The sequence below is a fragment of the Trichosurus vulpecula genome, chromosome 4 (assembly GCF_011100635.1).
Source record: "Trichosurus vulpecula isolate mTriVul1 chromosome 4, mTriVul1.pri, whole genome shotgun sequence".
NCBI lineage: Eukaryota > Metazoa > Chordata > Mammalia > Diprotodontia > Phalangeridae > Trichosurus > Trichosurus vulpecula.
Window position 1 is genome coordinate 81,728,430 of NC_050576.1, and position 18,255 is coordinate 81,746,684.

Here is an 18,255-nt window from a genome sequence, read left to right on the forward strand (position 1 = left end):
ATGGTACTTGATGTCATTATGTCATTTTGCTATACGTTGTGGATATTTGACTTTTGCTATTCATATTTGGAGCAAATATTTTTCCCACTTTAATATCATTTCTTCATGCTTGTTTATTGTGACTTCTATCTTTATTCATGTAAAAACTGTTTTAAATTTTATATATACAAAATTATCCATTTTATCTTTTATGATGCTCCATATGATCTGCTTGGTTAAGAATTCTCTCTCTAACCACAGTTATAAAAAGTACTTCATCTCTGTTTTCTTCTAATTTTTGTAAGGTACAACTTTTTATATTCAGGTCATGTAACTTTTTTGAGTTTATTATGGAACATGGTTTAAGATATTGTTCAAAACCTTTTTTTCTGCCAAACTTTCTAATTTTTCCAGAAATTTATGTCACAAAGGGGGTTCCTTCTCCCTTTATCATTTATGCTCTTATTTTTACTAAATGCTGGCCTACTATTTTTATTGTTCCTGTTTCCTACTTATCTAGTCTGTTCCACTGTCTACTTATCTGCTTTTAACCAATATTAGATGCTTTTGAAAACTACTACTTTAAAATATACAGTTTGATGTCTGATAACTGAATAACCTCGTTCATTCAAACTTTTTCTCATTTTTTTTGAGATCGTAACCCTTATTTCCTCTTAATAAATTTTAATGTTGTTTACTTAGTTCCATAAGTTATTCCCTTGCTAATCTGGCTGCACTAAATGTATAAATTAAGTTAGTATTTTTGTCATTTTCATTATTTTGACACAACCGAGCCACAAGCGTTGAATATCTTGCCAATTATTTAAGTCTTAATTTCTGTAAAGAATGTTTCATAGTTGTAGTTATATTAGTTTTGCTTGTCTTAGGTTAGCTATGATATTTTATGCATTATATAATAATTTAGAATAGAATGTCTTCTTTTTCATATCTTCCTGATTCTGGTTAGTACTGTGTAGAAATAACAATGATTTGTGGACTTGTTAGGAATTTAATATTTGTTTTGTACTTTTTTCCCCAGAATTGTGAGAGCTCAGGTGTCTGATGTTGGAATATACACTTGTGTGGCCTCTAACAGAGCTGGGGTAGATAATAAACATTATAGTCTGCAAGTTTTTGGTAAGTCATCTTGAGTAATATGAAATCTTATACTTAATGACATTTTCAAAGTAAGGGAAATATTTCTATTTTTTTATATCAGTTTCATAGTGAAACACTATGGACATAATCTATCTTTAATTTCCTCACCATTTCTCCCCATTTATTGATGCATTTAATTTGTAAAGTATCGTATTTTGTAGTCAGGAATGAATTAACTTACAGGTCAAGAAGGGATTTACACAATGAATCCCTTAAGTATAGGGAATAGAAGTTTTCCTACAGTCTAGGACCCTTTCAGTGGGGCCCCTTTGTCTATGTTTCTGCCAAGGATTTTTTTTACCCTAGTTTGACCTTGATTTTCATACTGTTCCAAGTACAAAGTTCAAATAATTATATTTCTCTCCAGGCATGAAGTCATTGTTTCTCATCCCAAAAGAAAGTTAAGACTTTTCTCATAATGACAGGTTATAATTATAATTATTGTATATATAATATATATGTCTATCTCTATATGTATACACATACATATATAATTATATAAACACTTATAGTATTAAATTCACCATTCTCAGAAATATTGAGAATTCATAAATAGAAGAAATGTGTTGGCTTATATTTTGCATTCAGCTCTCTTCTCTATATTGTCATTATTATTATTATTATTATTATTATTATTATTATTATTATTATTGCTGGCACACCAAGGTTCTCCTCCAGTACCTGATTGCAGCTGAGTTCTTAAGATTATGCTGGGAGAGCATAAGCTCTGGTGGGTGTATTCTACCAAACTGGAAAAGGGGGCACTTCACAAATAGAGGCAGCCCCATTTACCTCTGTACTCAACTGGCACCTCCCCGAAGTCCATCAGTGAAAGATTAAAATGTATGATGTGATTTCTTATATTCTCCCCTACATAGTACCACCAAGCATGGACAATGCAGCTGGAACTGAGGAAATAACAATTATAAAAGGCAGTCCCACCTCAATGACATGCTTTACTGATGGAATCCCAATTCCCACTATCTCATGGCTTAAAGAGAGTCAACCTCTGGAGCTGGACACCCATTTGAAAATGGGTAACCAAGGAATGGTCCTTCAGTTTATTGAAGCAGAGATTGAAGATTCTGGAAGATACACATGTATTGCCTCCAATGAAGCTGGGGAAGTCAAGAAGAATTTTGTCCTAAAGGTTCTGGGTATGTTAATTTTTTAACACACTAAAAAATTATCAGGAAGTCAGTATACTTTATAAAAAGATAATAGTAAGAAAAACCCAGTGAAAAATTTTACGTGTGTGTATGTGTGTATAAAAATGCCATTTTCTACTTATTCTATCTTTAAGAGCTAAACTCCAAGAAATCATCAACAATTGTTTCCATTTTCTGACTTCTCTGTCTCTTCTTAGTCACTTAGTCCTAGTTGATCTCCTTGCCTCTAGTCTTTCCCTCCTCCATTCTATCTTCCATATTGCCAGATCAGTAGTCCTAAAACATGACCATGTCACTCCCCACTCAGATACCTTCAATAGCTATTTATTGTACTAATAAGTTAAAATGCACATTCCTTAAAAGCCCTCTACAGTGTGACTCTTGTATACCTTTCCAGGATTATTTTATATTACTTTCATTGACACAGAATCCATTCAAACTTCCATGCCTTTATGTGTTTAGAATGGCCATTCTCTTCAACTGGCCTCAAAGAAATCCCTCAAAGGACAATTAATTTGCTTTCTCCTACAAGAGGATTTTTTGATTCCCCCAGTTGTTAGTGCCTGCTCTCTCCTGAAATTTATATAACTTTGTATATATTTTGTCTGCCCTTATCTGTGCCTGTGTTGTATCCTCACAATAGACTAGAAGTTTCTTGAGGGAAGGGGCTATTCCTTTGTTGTTTTTGTATCCTGACCAGTGCAGCATTATTCATGTTGAATGTTGTACAGTTAATTATTAGCCAAGTTTCTGAACTTTTCCCAGCGACTAAGGATAAATAAATAAAAGTATGTCTATTCAAATACAGTAACATTAATATTATATAATAATGTCTACACTAATTCTAATGAGGAGGAAAAACCAGTTCTGAAAAAGGATAAGGGTAGAGAGGAGTTACAAACAATCTTAGATTTTTTTAAAAAAAGTAATGTACAGAAAATGTAATCAAGGATAAGTAAATTAATACAAAAATGTAGCATGGTCCTGTTAAAAGTGACAAGAATAGTAAACAAAACAGTTCAACTTTAGTAAGTCCCTTGCAATTTCTTTTTCTTGTTCTTTTTCTTGATTACCTTTTCATGCTTCTCTTGATTCTTGTGTTTGGAAGTCAGATTTTCTATTCAGCTCTGGTCTTTTCACTGAGAAAGCTTGAAAGTCCTCTATTTTATTGAAAATCCATATTTTGCCCTGGAGCATGATACTCAGCTTTGCTGGGTAGGTGATTCTTGGTTTTCGTCCTAGCTCCATTGACCTCTGGAAGATCGTATTCCAAGCCCTTCGATCTCTTAATGTAGAAGCTACCAGATCCTGGGTTATTATGATTATGTTTCCACAATACTCAAATTGTTTCTTTCTGGCTGCTTACAGTATTTTCTCCTTGATCTGGGAGCTGTGGAATTTCGCAACAATATTCCTAGGAGATTTCTTTTTGGGATCTATTTGAGGAGGTGATCCATGGATTCTTTCAATTTCTATTTTGCCCTGTGGCTCTAGAATATCAGGGCAGTTCTCCTTGATATTTTCTTGAAAGATGATATCTAGGCTCTTTTTTTGATCACGGCTTTCAGGTAGTCCAATAAATTTTAAATTATCTCTCCTGGATCTATTTTCCAGGTCAGTGGTTTTTCTGATGTGTATGAAAGATGATGTGTATGATTCATGAGACCTCAGTATTAGGGTAGATGAAGGGAATATGCATATATATATATATATATATATATGTTTATGCATATATATAAGTGAATGTGTATGTATGTATATATGTATATGTATATATATAGAGAGAGAGACAGAGAGAGCGGGCACAGGATGAGTTGAAGATGAAGGGAAGATATCTAAAAGAAATAAAATCAAATTAAGGGATAAGAGAGGACTATATTGAGAGAGGGAGATAGGGAGAGATAGAATGGGGTAAATTATCTCGCATAAAAGTGGCAAGAAAAAGCAGTTCTTTAGGAAGAGAAGAGAAGGCAGGTGAGGGGGGAGTGAGTGAATCTTGCTCTCATCAGATTTGATGTGAGGAGGGAATACCATACATACTCAATTGGGTATCTTACCCCACAGGAAAGAAGAAGGAATAAGATAAAAAAGTGGGGGAATGATAGAAGGGAGGGCAGATGGGGGTGGAGGTAATCAAAAACAAACACTTTCAAAAGGGGACAGGGTCAAGGGAGAAAATTCAATAAAGGGGGATAGGTTAGGAAGGAGCAAAATATAGTCTTTCACAACATAAGTATTGTGGAAGGGTTATACATAATGATACACATGTGGCCTATGTTGAATTGCTTGACTTCTTAGGGAGGGTGGGTGGGAAGGGAAGAGGGGAGAAAATTTGGAACTCAAAGTTTTAAAAACAGATGTTCAAAAACAAAAAAAAAAGTTTTTGCATGCAACTAGAAAATAAGATACACAGGCAATGGGACGTAGAAATTTATCTTGCCCTCCAAGAAAGGAAGGGAAAAGGGGATGGGAGGGGAGTGGGGTGACAGAAGGGAGGGCTGACTGGGGAACAGGGCAACCAGAATATATGCCATCTTGGAGTGGGGGGGAGGGTAGAAATGGGGAGAAAATTTGTAATTCAAACTCTTGTGAAAATCAATGCTGAAAACTAAATATATTAAATAAAAAAAAGTGACAAGAATACTAAAGCTCAAAATGAATTGAGGCTGGTAAGGAAAACTAAAAACAGCAAAAAAGGAATTTTTTCTTTTAGCTCTGCTGAAGAAACTAGGACTCTCACTGTTATTTTCTAAAAGACATGTGACCATGGCTTAGAATGAATGTGACAAAAATAAGTGATGAAAGAGAAAAGGTAAAGCTGCTTAATTCTTATTTTAAGCCTATTTTCTCACTAGGGAGAATGATCTTTTGAGTGGAAAGGGCAGAGCAAAAATACCTAACAAGAAATTGATACTTATTGTAAGTAAGAGGAAAGTACCTAGATGCCCTTGTTGAGTTCATCACCTGATAGAGGAACAAAATCTTCTGACATGAAAGGAATTGTGATATCTAAGCCCACTGTGAGAGATCTTTGAAAGATTTTGGGGAGAGGGAAAGGAACCATATTATTGGAAAGGAGAAATGTTGTCTGTATTTCCAGAGAGGGAGAGAGAAAAGGACAGGAAGAGGGAGAGAAGGAGAGAGGGTGGGGGGAGGGGGAGAGAGAGAGAGAGAGGGAGATAGAGAGAAGAAGTCTACAAAATTTAGGCTAGTGAGCTTTACTTAAATTCTTGGCAAAAAATTAGAATTATTAAACAGCTCTTTACATGAGGTATTAGTGCCCCGCAAAATGGAAAATTGCTAAAGGAACTTCCATAAACACCAGTTAAGACCAAAGGATCCCATAAAATCCTCAGCCAGCTAACATTTGACCTTCTTGTAAAGGAAAAAAGATATGGAAGTTGAGGACAATATCAGTTAAAAACATGAATTCATTTGTAAAATCTCTTGGAGGAGAAAGTATATTCCAGACATGAGGAACCACATGTGCAGAGACACAAGGAAGAGTAAATAGAATAGTTCTATTCAGCTGTAAAGAGGAATAATGTATGAAGAGGGATGATAGGAGATTATGACTAGTATGGCCTTTGAAACAGTAAGAAGCAGCAGAGGGAGAAAAAGTGTAAAGAAATCTTAGCCAGAGATAATAAACTAAGTAGAGCCATCCTGAGTGCATTTAAAGATGACTTTGAAAGAAGGACAACAAATAGACAAAAAATGGGAAAAACTTCTAAAAAAAATTTTAAGTAATTTTTTCACCATCCATCAAGAGCAGAGAGTAACTGACCAAATTTGGAGTTGACTGTCGTAGTCCCAGATACACCATTTGAGGATGTGGCAGTTGCACTAAAATAAACAAAGATGGGAAAAGCACTTGAGTAGACCAGGTATATTTAAACCCACAATTTTGATGCTGCTGTGAGGCTAATTGTCAAATTATCTAAAAGAGATAAAAACACAAAATAGAAAAACATACAGCATAGAAAAAAATCTTGGTCATTTTTTAAGAAAAGGAAGGCAACTGAGAGATTATGGTAACTGCTGAACCATATACCTCTGTTTCCAGATATACAAGAGTTTTATGAAAACAATCTACAGTTTCATCAGAGTAATCCTTAATGAAAATATATTAGGCAGATTTTTAAAATGATGTTCTACAGCAGACCATTCCTTTACAGATACATGGGTGATTTACAGAATAGAGAATACAAAATCCTATTGTTTATTGAGTACAAAAAAACCATTTGATTTGGTAGAACAAAATCCCACCTTAAAGGCTCTCTTCCAATGACATATATGTTCACAGTCACACAATGTTCTTTGTAAGATGTAACAACCGAAATGTTTGTTTGACAATCCTTTAGTTAGTAACATCAAGTGGGACATAAATATAAGAAATGTATAATCACCAAAGGTCTTTGTTACTTTCATGGAGATTGCCTAGTGCAGATTCCAAATCAAAGAGGGATTCTCTTACAAACAGTGAGGTCCTCCAGATGTAATTATTTCATTTGTGGGTCATCTTGTGCTGATTATTTCAAGCCCTGAAACATTGTAGACCTTTATAAATAAGGTCCATAATCATTCAAAATAGTTTGGCTTACCTAACCTCATAGGAAAAACCAAGTAGATAAAAATGGCTATTATCCAGACCAAAGTAGGTATTTCGATGGATAACTGAATGAATGAAAAATCTTTTATTTAATGAACCAGAATTTAGAAAGCAGCTGCTATATCCCAAGAATCATGCTAGGCACTGGGAATATAAATATAAAGGTATAAAGATCTCTGCTCTAGGGGAGCTTACATTCAGATAGTATCATACATATGAAAGAGTGGTAGGCAAAGGAAGGAGTTTTTATCTGGAAAGCCACAGAGATTATGAATGGAGCCCATGCGAAGCCTATTGTAACATCCCTTTCTGGTATCATAGCAATATTATCTTGATTACTATTCACAGAGCAAGAGTCAGAAGATATATGTTAGAGTGATGGGCATTATTGGAGGGGAAAAGGAAGAAAGGGAGTGAGTAGTTGTATTCAAGCAAGATACTCCTGTAGGCCCTTCCTTGCTTCCCCATGAATAGCTGGATGGGTTATAAAGAATATTTGGAAGTCAACTAAAGATGCATGCATCAGTCAAGAAAACTAATAGAGCTCACTCATCCCTACATAATCAGAAAGGAGTAGAAAAATGTTCTGGATTAATTTGCAGGGGGAAGGGAGATGAAATTTCCTAGTGGGTTTTTTTGTTGTTGTTTGTTTTTAAGATACCTAAGTTTATCCCAGAAGCAAAGTCCCATATCTTTAATATGGCGACACAGAGCTATGCATCATGAAATAATATCATTTCTAAAGAACCGAAATTGAAGATGATCCAAAGGCAGTTAGAGCAGATCACAATGGAAATGAGTAGGCTAAAATACTTTACAATAAGGAATTACATGAGAAAAGTGGTATGTCATTGGAGACATGAATAAGCAGGGACAACAAAAGTTGGACTGGTTACATAACAGTAGCAAGAACTAACTGCTGTATAGTATTCATTCTCTTTTGGTATCTGAAAAATGTCTAGAGTATCCACAGTATGTTGGGTAAGCTCCTCTAATAGACTTATTAGAGGACACAGACACAAGGTGCACAGAACAAGCTGGGAAGGATGGGGTATAGTCTTCTTTGTTAAAAGGTGTGCCCATAACAATGAGCTAGATCACAGCTCCAGTAAAATATTGGAGTATTATTAAACAGATAGTTAAAATGAACATATAGACAAGTAAGTTATAATAAAGGCAGCATGGTTTCATAAAGGTAACGTCAGGTCACACTAGGCTAGAGGTTAAGGGAAAGGAATAATAATTTAAGTAGCTACTACATGCCAGTCACTGTGCTAATAAACACTTTAAAAATATCTCATTTGATTCTCACAGCAACCCTGAGAGGCAAATGCTATTATTATCCCCACTTTCAGTTGAGAAAACTGAGTTAAAAGGTTCTATCCAAACAGTAGTCGGCCTGTTAGAAAATAAAGATGATGCTTCTTTTAAATTGAAAAAAAAGATTTTTATTTTGAATTTGACAAACACCAACAAACAGATACATTTCCAATATACAAGAATAGAAAAAGGGTATGGAATAGGAAACCATGAATCTCTATTATGTATAGCTTCTTTTTTAAAGTACACAATAAATTTGTATTAGTTTCAGAACTGCCCTGTTTGTCTGGGTCTCATTCAATGTCTTTCTGTCCTCTTCTATGCATTAAAAATTATTCAGTGACCCTCTTTTTCTTCTTATTTTTAAATCGCTAACATTAATCCTCCTCTCCCCTCCAAATGACCCCTCTAAGTAAAAAAAAAAAAAAACAAAATAAAACCTCTTTTGTAATAAGTCAAGCAAAATGATTCCACATGGTGGCTATGTAAGAAAATGTATATTTCATTAAGCCTTGAGTCTACCACCTCAAGGTCAGGAGATAGGGAGTATACTGCTTCAGTGGTCCTCTGTAGTCATATTTGGTCATTGCATTGATAAGAGTTAAGTCTTCCACAGTGTTTTTGTTTACAGTGTTGTAGTCATTGTGTAAATTGTGCTCTTTTGTTTTGTTCACTCTCTACCAATTCAAATATCTTCTCAGGTTACTCTGAATCCCATTCTTTTTATTATTTTCATCATAAGCAACTAGATGAAAAGTGGATAAAGCACTGAACCTGGAGTCAGGAAGACCCAAGTTCAAATCCAGCCTCAGACAATTACTATCTCTGTGACCCTGGTCAAGTCACTTAACATCTCTGTGCCTCAGTTTCCTTTTATGTAAAATGAAGATAATAATGACACCTACCTCCCAGGATTTTTGTGAGGATAAAATGAGATGACATGTGTAAACTACTTTGCAAAACTTAATGTGCTATATATTATTTTTAATGGTACAATAGAATTCCTCATTCATATAATCCTTCAACTTTTCTTTCTTCCCTAGTTTAAACCTTTTTCCCTCCCTTCCTCTGGAGTTGAACTCAGGTCTTCCTGACTATAGGCCCAGAACTGTATTTACTGTACCACTTAACTACCCACTACTGGAGTAAAGTTTTCTCCCTTCAGTTCTATTTATCCTTCTTCCATTTCTTCCCTTCAAAGCCCTTATTTCACTTACAATTTCATTTAAAAAATATTTAGCTTCATTACTTCCAGGTACTCTTATCCTTGTGGGCAAGCCATTTTTCCCCTTCCGAGGCTTTGCCTGTAGTTGTCGTATAGTTACACACCTTCTGAGTTTGCTTCTATAGATCTCTAGATCTCTAATATTTTTAATAGTGTTCAATGTCTTCTTTTGTTCACTCGTATCTCTAGGTTCAGTACCTGATTTAGGACTTTGACTGCTTAGCTCTGCCACTTCCTATATTCTTGGACATTATGATCTTTGGGTTTGGTCTTGCCCATCATTTCGTGGTTTCCTGCTGCTAGCTTCCACCTCCACTGGTATTACCAGTGTATCACCACTCAGAAAACTGGCTGATTTCAAGGCATCCTGAATGTCTGGGTTCAGGGTGCTTTTCTCTTCATGACCCTATAGAACATCTCAGGTCATTGTACTAGGAGCTTTCAATACCCTTGGTTCATCCTAGTCTGAGCACTGACATATCCCATCCTCATATTCATGGTCAGAATATTGTGGGTTTCTGACTACCCTTAAACTTTCCTGCCCAATAACTTCAGTATTTTTGCCCTTGGATATAGAGTGTTGTAGGTTTCAGGTGTCCCTGAAGTGTCTCTGGTCCATAATGGCAAGCTTCTGGCTTCTTTACTTGCTGAGATCCTTTCCCCAGTAGATTAATATTTGTCTGTCATTTTGTGTAATTGTGAGCTGGATGAAAGTGTTTATTATAATTTCTCTTTGGATTTCTTGATCATTATTCAGTCATGTGCTTTTTTATGTCATTGCTAGAGTACACATATGAAAGTCCCATTCTTTACAGCTATTTTAATTGGAAATCTTATAAGAGATGCTTCTAAAATTTCAATTTAACAAACTTTTTTGAGTAGTCAGTAAGCATTTATTAAGAGCTTACAATGTGCCAGGCACTGTGATATAGAGGAAAAAGACAGTCCTCCTCAAAAAGCTCACAATCTAATGGAGGAGACAGCAAGCAAACAAATATAAGAAATAATTAATGAAGGAAAAACACTAGAATTAAGAGGGATTGGGAAAGGTTTCCTATAGAAGGTAAGAGTTTATTTGGGACTTGAAGGAAGCTAGAGAAGCCAGTAGGCAAAGGCAAGGAGGAACATTCCAGGTATGCGGAACAGATAGAGAAGATGCCCAGAGCCAAGAAATACAATGTTTTATTCAGGGAATAACAAGGAAGCTAGTGTCATTAGATCAAAGAGAATGAGGAGAAGTGGCAGGGAGGGATCCTTGGTCATGAAGAGCTTTGAATGTTAAACTGAGGATTTTGTATTTGATCATGGAGATGATAGAAAACCACTGGAGTTTACTGAATATGGCAGCAGCAGCAGGGGAAGGGGGGGAGGGGGGAGGCAGTGCAGTGAGAGGATGTGACATAATCAGACCTGAACTTTAGGAAAATCACTTTGGCAGCTGAGTGGAGGATGTTCTGGAGTGAGAAGAGACTTGTAGCAGGCAAACCAACCAGCAGGCTATTTCAAAAGTCTAGGCATGAGGAGATGAAGGCCTGTACTAGGATGATGGTGATATCAGAAGATAAAAGGGAGCATGTTCAAGAGACGGTACAAAGCTGAAATCAACAGACCTTGACAACAGATTGGATATTGGAAGTGAGAGTGGAGTCGAGGATGACATCTAGATTTTAAGCTTGATATCTAGGAGGATAGCGGTGTCCTTGATAGTAATGAGGAGATTTGGAAAGGGGGGGAAAGTTTAGTGAGTTCAGTTTGGGACACATTGAGTTTAAAATGTTAACTGGACATCCTGTTTGAAATATCTGCAAGACTGTTGGAGATGCAAGACTGGAGGTCAGCAATGAGTTTAGAGCTGGATAGATAAATTTGAGAATCATCAGCACAGAGATGATAATTAAATCCTTGGGAGCTAATGAGATCAGCAACTGAAATAGCATAGAGGGAGAAGGAAGGTCTAGAATAGAGCCCTATGGGACACCCGAGGTTAGAGGGAGTTGTCTAGATGAGGATCAGCAAAAGAGACTGAGAAGCAGTCAGATAAGTAGGAGAAGAACCAGCAAAGAGTGAGGTCTCAAAAACCTAGAGAAAAGAGAGTATCAGGGAGAAGAGGGTGATTAACAGTATCAAGGGCTGCAGAGAAGTCAGGAAGAAAGAGCACTGAGAACCAGCTGCTGGATTTGGCGATTGGGAGTCCATTGGTATCTTTGGAGAAAGGAGTTTCTATGGAATGAGGTTGGAACCCAGACTGTATGTCAAGAGAGAAGGTGGATGCACCCATTGTAGACCGTCTTTTCAAGGAGTCTGGCCACAAAGGGCAGACAAAATATAGAATGATAGTTGGCTAGAAGATCAAGTGAGGATTTTTTTTGAGGATGAGGGAAACATGGGAATGTTTGAAGGCATTAGATAATCAGACAATAGACAGGGAGAGATTGAAGAGTGGGGATCACAGAAGAGGCAGATGTTGGAGGAGATGAGATAGAACAGGATTGTTTGTATAGGTAGAGGCATTTGCCTTGCCCCTCTTCATGTCAAAAATAGACAAAGGAGAGTGGTAGAAGGCATCTGAGTAACATGAGATGAGGAAGACAGGAAAAGGGAGAATTTTTCAGTAAAATATGAGGCAAGGCTCTCATCTGGGAGGGTGGCGGAAAGGGGAACCATGGGAGATTTGATAAGGAGGGAAAGGAAATTGAAAGAACCCCTGTGGAGAATGTGATAATACATCGATAAGGCAGGTATAGGAGAATTCCCTAGCAGTAGTAACAGCTCAGTTGAGGTTGTATAACATACGTTTGTAGTAGACCCTGTCAGAATGGTTGCATGATTTTCTCTACCTTGATTTAGCAATATGTGAGTAGGATATAAGGCTAGTGGGAATGGTCCAAAGCTGAGGCTTGGCAAGTACAGTCAGCAATATGATAGGAGGGCCAGGGACCCAAAAGAAGAGAACAGGGTAAAGCTGAACTGGTCTGGCAGAAGGTCAATATAGGGAAAGGAGAACAGCTACTCTAGGGATGATCACCTGGCAGAGAACTGAGGGGTCAAAGGATTGAAAATCACAGTGTAGATAGAGAGTATAGGAAGGCAGAGGGAGAGGTGGAAAGCAATGGATTATGGTCAGCTAAGGGAATTTCAGAGTTTTTAATTGCAGAGGTGGTACAATTGTGGGTAATGGCAAGATTAAGGGTATGGCCTTCTTTGTGTGTTGGAGCACCTAGTTAGTTCAAGACACTGTGCTAGGCCAGAAAGCTACAAATTTGGAGAAAAGCCTCTTCTTTTGAGTAGCTTACAACACAACTGGAGCAGCCTATTTTTAAGCTACTGCTGTTTTAAGTAAGATTTAGAAATTGTGGGGTCAGTTCTTTTCATTTCAAGCATATACCAGCTTGTAAAAATAACATAAAACTGAGTCTTTATAACCACAACTATCTCAGTTATCCAATTCCCGTTCCCACTATTCATCACATAATAGCCCTCCATTTCAATGTGGATTTTATAGGCTTGACGTACTGATTTATCCTTTGTAAATTAATGTCAGTGTCAATAAAGAATAACGTAAAAGAACTGTATTTCCAAATGCCTTATCATAACCAACTGAATAATTACTTTTTCTTTTAAGTATGAATTTGAGGGGGGGCTTATTTGGGGTTTTTACTCATTAATGTTGTTTAAAACTTAGATTTTCTCTTCCTTAAATAGAGCCACCTCATATCAATGGATCAGATCATCCAGAAGAGATATCTGTAGTTGTTAATAATCTCCTTGAACTTTTCTGCATGGCTTCTGGTATTCCCACTCCCAAAATTACATGGATGAAAGATGGACGGCCCCTACCACAGATGGATGATGTTCAGATTCTTGGAGGAGGAGAGGTCCTTCGACTTCCTAGTGCTCAGGTATTGTGTTAGAATGTTGCAAATGCATTTTCCCCTTACTTTAGACTTCTCATCTGTAAAAAGGTAGAAAGGCTAGGAATTAGTAGTCTGAGGGAAACATTAAAATAGCTTTGGATTTTATTTTTATAAGAGATCTAAATAGTTTTTAGTGTCTCTTTATTTACGTGAAGGACTTTTGCCCTCATACAAAGACAATTTGTGTCCCAGAAGGACAGTGTTTTGTTGGATCACTAGGGATAATGGCCTCAAGTGGCTCCTTGGGGTTCCCTTTCTGCATAGCTACCAGGTGGTACTGGACACTTTCCATGTCATTTTATTTCCACAAGGCATGAATCTTCTAGCATCTTCCAGCCTCTATGTACTCTCTTTCCAGGTTGCAAGTACCTATCTATGGGGATGGAGAGTCTAAAAATAACTCCTGATTTTCTCATTTTTTAGGCTACCACCCATTTGGATCCTACTCTCTTTTGTCTCCTTAGCATATAACCCAAAGAAACCACTCAGTCATCATATAAGTAAAGTATTAATATCTGAGCAATGAGAATAACCCTATATGTTTCTGTTACAGCCTGAATTTTCAAGTCCCCACCCCCATCCTCTTCTGTGTTGCACCTTTTCGCTCTGGCAGGGAAGGGGAAATATGTGTACCCAACAGCTTTTGTAGGAAAATGCTAGCCAGACTTCTCAGGTTAAAGGTCACTTGTGGAAGGACAAGTTGTCTCAGGGTTATCTCATCACTTAGTCTAACTTCTCTTATAGATACTGCACTCAAATCCTAACTAGTTAATGTGCACATCTGTTTCTAACTCGGTACCCCAGCTGAGGCAAGGTTGAAGGGAATTACCTAAGATTACATCAGTAAGATAGATAGCACAATGGATAAGAGTACTGAACTTGGAGTCAGGAAGATCAGAGTACAAATCCTGCCTCAGATACTGACTAGGTGTCTGACCCTGAGCAAGTTACTTAACCTGTCTGCCTCAGTTTCCCCATGTGTGAAATGGGGATAAAATAGCAGCTAGGATTGAGATAACATATGTAAAGTACTTTGCAAACCTTAAAGCACTATGTAAATCTAACTACAACTACTGCTATTATTAAGAAGCAGGGCTGAAATTCAAACCTAAATCCTTTGATGACAAATGCATTTACAAGTATTATTTTTACTACACCATTGTATACTGCCTCTCATCATGCTGAATAAGTTAATTCCTAAATTACTAAATTTGTGCCAGTGAAGTAGATTAATAACCTAAGGAAATTTTAATAAATATTTTGCTTACGAAAGCTGCTTCAAATTGTTTAGACAAAAACATGCACAATTTTCAATTGAGATGGTTCAATTTTATAACATTCAATTCAAAAATTCTAATGTGAGAAATACAGTTGAATGTTCCCTCAAAATTAACTGTAATAGAATTGCTATCACATGTAAACAGAAATATTTAGCCTTTTTCACATGTTGGCAGATGGAACATTATGATGCCTTTTAGCTCTTGAAGTAATAATCCCAGACAGCAATGTCTTTCTTTTGCCCCTTCTCAGTTAAGAGACACATTTCCTAATGAAATTACATGTTCATATGCTTTTTTCATTGTAACTGGAAAAGGGGGAAGAAAGTTTAGTTGAACTCTTTAAAGTTTTGGGTTTTTTCCTGTCATTATACAGCAAATACTCTTCAAATTCTCAGACTTTTCCCCTTTTCTAACATCCTGTTTACTCTGGACAGAAAAAATCTGCTTAAACTATTAAGTTGGCAGCTTAATCAAAACAACACTATACTACAATCAGTTAATCAGTAAATATTTATTGAAGCACTGCTAATGAAAGGCATTAATACTAGGTACTACTGGGACAGAAATGTCTGCTATGGCTGCCCTAATGGACTTTATTTTGAGGAGCAAGGTATATCCTTCATTGTCCTTGTAGTCCACCATCTTTGGATGAGACTGGGTGGGTGCAAAGCATGAAATCAGCTCAGCCCCCAAGGATCTAGTAATTGTCCCCTTATTCTTCCTCAGTTTCTGAGATCTCAAAACATGAGAGTCAGAGGCAGGAAGGAGCCACACCAATTCCTCGCTCAGTCATCACAAAATCCCTAGAAGGTGGCTACTCCCATCTACCTGGCCATTTCCCAAGCTATTTGAGTTCCCAGCATGGCAGAATCAGTGTTTGCTGAGAAAAAAAAAATATTTATACATACATACATTTATACATATATATATACATATATATATATATATATATCTACACACACATGCATACATACATTTATATTTACATGCATTACGTTATATACATCCTCTCCACTTTTTCTTTCCCTGTATTCATCCCCATCTACCTCCATACTATCCCTCCACAGCCTACATCCTCTTCCCTCCCATTCCATTGCATCATCTGAAATCCTCCTTTTTATCCTACATCTTATCACTTCATACTCTACATTTTATCAGGCTATCAGAAACCTGACTTTCTTCAGGAGACACTACATCTCTAAGTTTCCTCCTTTTCTCATGCCTCCCAAAGCATTAGGCCAGAAGGAAGAATAAATATATTCTTTGCTTCTCATTTCCAGTTCCTTAATATCCCTTTGCCATCGTCATTCAGTAACCCCTCTTCCTTTGAGGTTCACATCATCTCTCTTCAGCTTATAGTCCAACCCCACTCCCCCCGTTGGCCTCACATTTGGGGTTCTTAACATTCTTGTCAATATTTCCTTAGAGGCTCTGGCCTCCAGTTCACTGATCTCCTAAACTTCAGTAACCTTCATCCATATGCTACCTCAGCCACACAGGGATAATGAAAGTTGATCTAACCATCATCTACCACCATTATCCAGAAGCCTGAAATTTCTTTGTGATCATAGTCTCCTATCCTTCCATTTCTCCCTGTGACTTCACCTTCCTAACCTTAATTCTTCAAACTCATGAAGGGTCCCTCTATGCTAGTCTGGGCTCCCTTTCTTCCTATCACAATCTCAAGCCTATGGTTGACTAATTCAATCAATCATTTACTATCAATTAACACCTAATCTTTTGCTTTATTGTCCTAGTGGGTTTTATCTACCACGTGGCACTCTTGTCAAGGCTAACCTTTCTGCTCATCTCTTGAGCCCATCTCCCCCCACAGTTTTCACCTTCAATGATGTGTTAATGAGCACTCTGAACACTAGATTTTCTGTCTGCTCTATTACTTACCTATGTGTCTTTGAGTAAATAATTTGTTTCCTTATCTGCAAAATGAGAGTGGGACTGAACGATCTCCAAGGTCTGTTCCAGCTCCACATCTATGATCCTATTTTCTTTACTGACTTTGACAACAAAATGAAACCAATTCATACTTTCCTCTCCAATGAGAGCATGTGAGCTGTCCTTCTGTTTAGCTATAAATTATTTTTTTTAGTTTTATTTATAATCAGAATGTCAGAATTCGTTTATTTGATTCCTCCAGTAATGAGTCAGCTCACTGGACACTGTATCTCTCACGTTCAGTGTACCAGCAAAGTCATTCTATGTTGTCTGCTTATACATTCATTTATCCCCTATTCACTTTTGTTCCACTCTGCTACTCTTATGGTAGAAGTGGTAGAGTGCCGCACAGGACTAGAGACCATTTTGATGTTTTCTTTTTTCTTATTGGTTGCTATGGTAAAGAAATCAGTCATCAAGTGGTCTGTCTGCTGGCGATGATCTTCTTGATCAACTGAGCTGGCTCTCAGAGAGCTAATATAGTCTGTGTCTAGGACCTAACTCAAAGTTTTATCAGAATAGTAGAATTTTCCTGTTTGTGTTTTGTTAGTATAACTTGTAAGAATCCAGGGTCACCTCCATATCATGCTACTATTATTTGTAGGTGGAATTTTGGTAATATGTCTGTTATAACAATATTTGATTTTGTTAAAGAAAAACAACTTGGAACCTTCATAGTGTCTGATATTGTAGGATTTTGCTAACATTCTGTAAAATTATAAAACTTGAAATTTCTGCATTTCAATTCCACAAGCATTTACTGAACATGTAGTATATGCCCAGCACAATGCTAAAGTGATATACTCAAGGAGTTTATATTCTTTCAGTGGAAACAAGACTTCTCCAAGGAAAAATTCATATGTCAGACAGTTAAGGAATTATACAAAGTTGTATAGTTGGGTGCCAAAGTGCCATCCAGGGTAGTTGGGAATAAGGGGAGATCAGGAAAGAAATAATGTTTGCTGAAGCTATTAGGAATAGTTTCATGTAGGACATAGGACTTAAGGTAGTAGAATTTGGAAAAGTAGAAGGAAGGCTATAGTAGGTATGAGAAGTATCAAAGCAAAGGCAGAAAGATGAGAATAAGCATAGACTGTGCATTGATGACCTATTTGTATAGCAGTACAAACAAAATAGGTAGATAAGGCCCATTTATGGAGTACCCTGAAAGCTAAAATGAAGCATTTGTGATTTATTCCATGGATATAAGCCAATGTAGTCAAGTGACTTGGTAATAGGCAACTTATTCTAAAACTCCATCTAAACTACTCCCCAAATCCCACTCTTACAGCTCTCAAACTCTCTGAAGATGCAAGCTTACCCAAGTACTTCTTTCTTAAATACATGAACTTTGAATATAAGGACAAAAAATACCCACTATCCCTAGGGAGGTAGTAAATGAAAGCAGTATTCACTACTCATTCAACATAAATTACTCACTGAGAAGGGAATGGCTCTTTGGAGGCATTTATTATGTATATGCAAACACCATGTGAATTAGAACTGGAAAACTTAATGAAAAATCTGGATGTTTAACTTACCATCAAAATCACTCTTTTTTAATGGAAGTTTTCAGCTTTTAGTTAAATGTCTGGCATTGCATAGTATAGTTTTTAGGGGACTAATATCCTGTCAAAGACATTAA

At 36.8% G+C, this 18,255-nt stretch overlaps 1 protein-coding gene across 1 annotated transcript in view; it reads left to right on the forward strand.

Moving 5' to 3' along the window:
* The window catches only part of HMCN1 (hemicentin 1), a 523,850-nt gene that overhangs the window by 410,403 nt on the left and 95,192 nt on the right, over nt 1–18,255 (forward strand). Inside the window, exons 67-69 of the mRNA XM_036757836.1 lie at nt 1,019–1,116; nt 2,016–2,294; nt 13,166–13,362. Coding sequence (XP_036613731.1) covers nt 1,019–1,116; nt 2,016–2,294; nt 13,166–13,362 — 574 coding nt within the window. The remainder of the gene's footprint in view (nt 1–1,018; nt 1,117–2,015; nt 2,295–13,165; nt 13,363–18,255) is intronic.